The sequence below is a fragment of the Elephantulus edwardii genome, unplaced genomic scaffold (assembly GCF_000299155.1).
Source record: "Elephantulus edwardii isolate Elephantulus edwardi_28Jun2011 unplaced genomic scaffold, EleEdw1.0 scaffold00039, whole genome shotgun sequence".
Classification (NCBI taxonomy): domain Eukaryota; kingdom Metazoa; phylum Chordata; class Mammalia; order Macroscelidea; family Macroscelididae; genus Elephantulus; species Elephantulus edwardii.
This window is the reverse complement of record NW_006399789.1, coordinates 7847494-7854498: the sequence shown is the minus strand read 5'-3', so window position 1 is coordinate 7854498 and position 7005 is coordinate 7847494. Positions and strand designations below refer to the sequence as shown.

At 41.3% G+C, this 7005-nt stretch overlaps 1 protein-coding gene across 1 annotated transcript in view; it reads left to right on the top strand.

Annotated features, from left to right (window-relative positions):
* The window catches only part of PDE7B (phosphodiesterase 7B), a 541867-nt gene that overhangs the window by 514480 nt on the left and 20382 nt on the right, over positions 1 to 7005 (top strand). Inside the window, exon 9 of the mRNA XM_006885008.1 lies at positions 6747 to 6838. Within this exon, the coding sequence (XP_006885070.1) occupies positions 6747 to 6838 (92 nt within the window). The remainder of the gene's footprint in view (positions 1 to 6746; positions 6839 to 7005) is intronic.

The following is a 7005-nucleotide window of genomic DNA, read 5'->3' as shown; positions in this document are numbered from 1 at the left end:
CACCTGTTTCAGAAGATCAAAGAATACAGCCTCCAATATGGATTGCATCTCAACACCAAGAAAACAAAAATTGTTACCACTGGACCTATAGGCAACATCATGATAGACAGAGAAAATATTGGAGTTGTCAGTAAATTCATCTTGCTTGGATCCCACGATCAACACCCTTAGTACCAGCAGTCAGAAAATCAGGCGATGTATTGCCCTGCATAAAAATCTGCAGTCAGGGACCTATCCACATTATTGAGGAGCAATGATGTCAGTTTGAGGACTAAGGTGCATCGGATTCAGGCCATGGTCTTTCCAATCATTTGCTGTGCATATGAGAGTTAGTGAATAAGGATTACAATAGAATTGATGTCTTTGAGCTGTGGTGTTAGAGAAGAGTACTGAATATCCCATGCCTAAAGAATAAACACATATGCCTTGGAGAAAGTGCAGCTACTGTGCTCCTTGGAGGCAAAGATGTTGAAGGTCTCTCTCACATACTTTGGGTATATGGGAGAGGTTATTCCTTGGAAATGGACATGCTTGGAAAGGTAAACGTGAAAGAGAGGAAGATCCACAACCAGATGGACTAACACAGTGACTGCTGCAATGGGCTCTAGTGCATCAGGAAGTGTAGGGATGATGCAGGATAGAACAGGGTTCAGCTCTGGTTGTTCATAGGGTCACTATTTGTTGTACTTGACTCAGTGACACCTGACAACATCAAAAACTTGCAAGATGATTTGGAAGGCAATGAACCTAGTTTAACAGAACCCTTGAGATCTGATGGTTAAAGCACTTGAACTAACTGAAAGTTCAGTGTTTTGAACTGATCAGTAGGAGAACTATATAGCAGTCTGCTTGGTCCCTAGGAGTGTGCTGATCCCTAGAAGAGCTATGTAATGGTCTACTTCTATAACAATCACAGCCTTTGAAACCTTGTGAAGCAGTTCTTCTCTGTCCTAGTAGGTTGCTATGAGTCAGAAGCAAATCAACGGCAATGGATTTGGGCTTTGTATTTACTAGTAACTTCCACAAGACAAAGGTTAATTTCTAAAATTTGGACGTTGGCTGTCCAGAATAGGTATTGTGGTTTCAATTTCCAGCGGCATAGAATCAGAGTGCATAGATTTGCGTTCTACAGCTGCTAGGATTATTGTTGTTTTGTTTTGTTTTGTTTTGTTTTGTTTTGTTTTGTTTTGTTTTGTTTTGTTTTGTTTTGTTTTGTTGAGGGAGCTGTGGTAGCTTAGTGGTAAGCCATTGCACTACCAACGCAAAGGGATGTAGTTCAAATCCACCAGCTGTTCTGTCAGAGAAGGATGGGCAGTTTCCTCCTGTCTGCTGAAGGGTCAGCTATAAACCTGTTCCAACTTGACAGTACAAAATACAACAGCTGCCATGGCTAGGGTGTGGTGTTTGGCCTCATTGCCCAAGATAGCTACTGTAGGTCTGCCACCGGGTCTTCACTTCTTTAGACACTGAGAAGAAAGAATGAGTTGACAGAAAACACTTCTTCAGATGAGTCCTTCATCTTACATAGTGTTTCTACTTACAGTAGCAAATTTATCCCATCCAGTTGCAAAGGAGGTTCACTCACTCACTCATTGCTGTTGAGTGGAAACCAACTCATAGTTGGCCTCCCATTGAGTTTCCAAGGCTGTAAGCTCCTCCTTCTCCCAGTTTCAGCTGGAGGATCATAGAGAGACAAGGCCTTTGGGTTAGCAGCTTAGCTGTCTACAGACCAAACAACCATGGTCCCCTAAAAAAGCCTAGAAAATATCATGAAATCCTCTAAAAACTGAAGTTCTGTAAGTAAAGAAGAAAGGAGAACTAATTTGGGGAATACACAAGCAAGGGGTTTCTGCCATATTTGATGCTTGATCTTAAATCTAAGATGACCAACATGATTTACTCCACTTGTTCCTTCCCTTTGCATAGCATTTTCTCTCCTACCTCTGAATCATTATAACATGTGTGCAACTGTTCTTTCTTGATATTGCCACTGTGACGTTCGTTTCTCTAGTAGATAGATATGCAAACCTCAATCTGTCCAACAATGAACTCTTCTAAAATTTACTCTGTCATCAGTCTCCCTATCACAGATAATGGAGACCCATTATTTTGGCTACTCAACCCAGAAACATTAGAGTCATTCTTGATAATCATACCACCTCCACTGCCAGCCACCTGCTTGGTCCAAGCCGCCATCATCTTTGGCCTGGATGAGTGCTATAGTCTTCTCCAAGCCAAAATGTGTCCCTCTGTCTACCTTTAATCTTCATCAAATTCTATTTCAACATAGCAGCCAAAAAGATCCTTCTTTCTTAATCTCCTATAATGGTTCCTGATCTCACTTACAGTAAAAGCCACATTCCTTATAATGACCAGAAGGCCGTAGGGAAGCTGGACTCTCACTTGCAAATATTCTCTTCTGTCTCATTGTCCACTGATATGTTGGTTGGTTGTTCTCTCATTGGGTTCTTTGTTCCAGTTATTTCCTCTGTTGGGATCATTCTTTCTCTAGATTTGAACAGAGCTAACTTGCCAACTGTCTCCACCTTCAAGTCTTTGTTCAAATCTCCCTCTCCTCCTGCCTACCCTACAAGACTCTGCCCCAGACTCGAGTCTGTTTGCCTTTCTTTTCATATGCTTGCCATCTTCTTTTTTTCTTCTTCTTCCTTCTTTGTTAAAAAAAAATATGGAACACTTCACAAATTTTTGTGTCATCCTTGCGCAGGGACCATGCTAATCTTCTGTGTATCGTTCCAATCTTAGTGAGCCAAAGTGAGCACCACTTACCATCTTCTAACGTGCTATACTGTAGTTAGCATCAAAGTATTATTAGCTGTAGCAGTTACTGTCTAGTTCTCTCCTCCCTTCTACCCTCACTTCTTGCCTGTTTGTTACGGATGATTTCCAAGCATCTTATGGTGCCCAAAACAGAGCAAATGCTCCATGTGGTTGTTAGACTGATTCAAGTCATTTATTTGGTTACTTTTTTAGCACATTTCTAGGAAGCACTTATTCCCGGCAATGCATGGAGTGGAATTCAGTTGTACAATCTATTGTCTCTGATTGTGTACCAGCAGCCACACCCACTCAATTTCCTCACAATCTCTTGGTGCTCATCTCCAAATATGGTTTCACTAGCAAATTTCCCGAGTACCCGTTTATTCTCATTTAGTAACATTACTAATGAAGATGTTAAGTCAGACTGGCACACATAATGGTGCTCAAGGCGATCCCACAGACACTTTTGTTCCACTCAGCAGTGATGTAGAATTCTTTATCATTAGGTCTTGTTACAGTTTTCGGGCCTCTTGAAAAAGAAAACAAGAAAGAGGGAGCTCGAGTCTGCATTTATTTTAATTAGTCTTGCAAGTGAACTCTCATGAGTGATGGAATTAAACGTCCTTGCAGGACAGAGCATCTGTTACATCACACTAACTTATCATTCTCTGCTCCTATGAGTCTTTACAATCAAAACAAATTAGTCTAACATATTATTGTTAATAAACATTCTCTTTTGTTTTATGTGGCTCATACCCAAAAGGAGATAGTAGACCAGTTGCTCAAAGTCATGAAATCTTATCACCAGTTCAAACACGGCCAAGTGATGAATACAGAATAATGAATCCTCAACAATGGGGGAATGCAGAGTATATTGCATTGGCTTTGCAGAGGGTTGAATATAAGAGTCTATAAAGAGGTCTGGATGTAAGAGTTAGTCCTTATGAAACTTATTATACAAAGTCCTGGAGTAGAAATCATTGTCTAGTTTTCTCTCTCACGTTGTTGTTGAACCAGAACTAATTCATAGCAGCTGACCTTCCAACGGGTCAGTCCCATAAGGACAAATACTGCCTAACAACATTATTATAAAAATAGAAAGATACTAGTAAGATGTGTACAAAAGTCCAAAGAGGGGAAGAAGAGAGAGGAGGAGTATTGAGGTGGGAAGGAAATATCAAGGTCGTGGAGTGTGGTGGGCAGAGCGAAGGGGTGAGGAATTAGAAAAGATCCTGTGAGGATCTGAAAAGGTGAGGCAATGGTGTATATGTAACAGTGTGTATGGACCAATGGTGATTAATTTTATAAATATATGGGACTGATAATGTGAAATTCAGTGTGAATGGAGGAATGCATGAAACAAACATATAAATGGAACACAATATATGCGGCTTATGTATGCAAACCAATATAAAATAAAAGTTTAAAAAAAATAAGAATAGCAGTTCAAAGAGGCAGTGAGCATGGTGGAGGTTTCCACAAGGAAACAAATATCAAGACTCTTGAACAAGGAAACAACCACAGAGTTGGTCTCAGACCTAATAAGCTAAATCTTTGTATACAGGCCCAGAAGATTTTTAAGAGTCATTCCTATAGCAATGGTTTTCAAATGTTAGTTTGTGTACAAATGAATCACCTCAGAACTATTGTATCAAAAGGGCATGCATGCACTAGGAGCTCTGCTGGCCTAGTGGCAAGAAGCTGTGCTGCAATCCCAAAGGTGTGCGGTTTGAATACCCCATATGCTCTACTAGATAAGGAGGGGAAATCTTCTCCTGTGCTGGTTGGATCTGATTTGATGGCACACAAGGGAAAATAAATAATTTTTTTAAAAAAAGAAGTGCATGCACCAGGACCCAGGAATCTGAATGTGCCACCAATTGCCCCAGAGATTCAGATGCAGAATTAATGTTTTTCATTATTTTTTAATCAGCATTGAAAAGCAATGGTCAGTGCAGTGGATCAAATCAGAGTTGTGAGGTCTGTCTCTGCTTCATTTATTAGACTAACGTTAGAGGATGGTATGAAGAGCCCTGTTGTTGAACTGCCATCCCATCAAGTCTGCCTGAAGCTCATGTGGTAACTCTGTGCCCAGTGGAATAAAAGACTGCCCCAGCCTGAGTCTGTTCCTGAGATGGTCTTTAAATTCTGGTGGCATAGACTCGACGTCAAACTTTGATTCTTGTGGATTTGATTTTATTTTCTCTAGCTGCTTCTTCAGTTCAAACTTGCATATGAGCAGTTAATGGTCTGTTCCACAATCACCACCTGGCTTAGTTTTCACAGCTGTTACTGAGCTTCTCCAATAATTTTTCCCACAGATGTAGTCAATCTGATTCTGTGTATACCATCAGATGAAGTCCATGTGTATAGTCACCATTTATGTTTCTTATAAAAGGTGTTTGTAATGAATAGGTTTGTACAGAATTTTACAGAATTCTATCATTCTGTCTCCAGTCTCATCTCTGTCATAAAGCCCATACTTTCTGGCTACTGACTCTTCTCTGTTCTCAACGTTTACATTTTCTATCACCCATTATTATCAAGGAATCTTGGTTGCATAGTCAATTTATTTCTGGCTCCAAAAAGTTGCTAGAAATGATCTATTTCCTCCTCTTTAGCCATTCAATGTGGATTGAATCTCAGCATCAAGAAAACAAAGATTCTCACCACTGGGTTGGTAGAGTTCTGAAAAGCAACAATGTCAGTCTGGAGACTAAGGTGCACCTGATCCATCTCATAGTCTTTGCAATTACATGCTCTGCATCTAAGAGCTATACAGTAACTAAGGATGATAGAAGAAAGATCAATGCCTTTGAGCTGTGGTGCTTGAGAAGAATGTTGAATATATACCATGGACTGCTAAAAGAATAAACAGTTCTGTCCAGGAGAGGATTACCAGGCTATTCCCTGGAGGCAAGGATTTTGAGGCTCTGTCTTACATACCCTGGACATGTGACCAGGAGAGACCATCATACTTGGAAGGGTAGAGGGACAGCGCAGGACAGGAAGATCCAGGATGAGATAGATTGACTCAGTGGCTGGAAAAAATGGGATTAGGTCTGTCGGAGACAATGAGATTGGCTCAGGATAGGGCAGAGTTTGGAATTAGTATACATAGGGTTGCTAAGAGTTGTGGTGACTCAGTGGCACATAACAACCACAACAACAATCCTGAGCCATCCTCATCCCTAGCTGTGGATCCACTGCTGTGATCTATATAGCTTTTCTTGGCTGATATTCAGAAGGAGGAAACCAGGCCTTTATTCCTAGTCTATTATAGTCTGAAAACTTCACTGACATCTGTATAGCATCATCTCCCTCTCTCTCTCTCATTGCCATTGAGTCTAAACCGACTAGTAGCTGATCCTCCAGTGAGTTTTCAGAGACTGTGCACTATACAAGGAGATTGCCTATCTATCTCCCATAGAGCAGCTGGTGGATTCAAATCACCTGCCTTTGGATTGGCAGCACAACTCTTTACCCTCTAGGCCACCAGAGCTCCTAGGGAAAGAAAGCCTCCATTAACAGATAGGTTTTAGCCATTCATGAGGTGCAATGACCAAGAATTAAACCAGTTTTCCAAAAGGAAAGGGAGAGTCTACCAGAGAACCACGGCATCCCCTGTTCTGAATATATCCCCATACTATTCAGAGTCACCTAGTTCTACCTTTAATCTTTCTTTCATCTATATTTAGTGTGACCTCTTTAGCCTACTGAAAACAAGAGTAGAGGTGCTAATGAATGGCTTTGAACTCATGCCACCAAGGGTCTTGCAACTACCGCACTGTCACAACAGCCTTGAAAACTGGTTATCTGGTTATTTTTTGTGTGTGTTTCTTTTCTGGTCCAGCTCTGTGCTATTTGGTACGAAATGGCACCCAAGGGCCTCATGGAGCTGAGGGCAGCACGCAAGATCAGACCCTGGCTTCTTTGTCATTTATAGGTTTTGTTTTCTTTCTTCCTAGAATATGTCTGTGCTGGAGAATCATCACTGGCGATCTACCATTGGCATGCTTCGAGAGTCAAGGCTTCTCGCTCACTTGCCAAAGGAAATGACGTAAGTGCCGTGGAGATGAGACATACTGAAGCCCACATGCTGAAGATAAGCTGCTTTCTCAGGGGCACATTTGAGAACCCCAGAGTTAATGGCAGGGGGCTAGCAGGCTCTGCTTCCTCCCTACATTTCACCACCTATTTGAGAGATTCTGAGTGTCAGTTCCATCA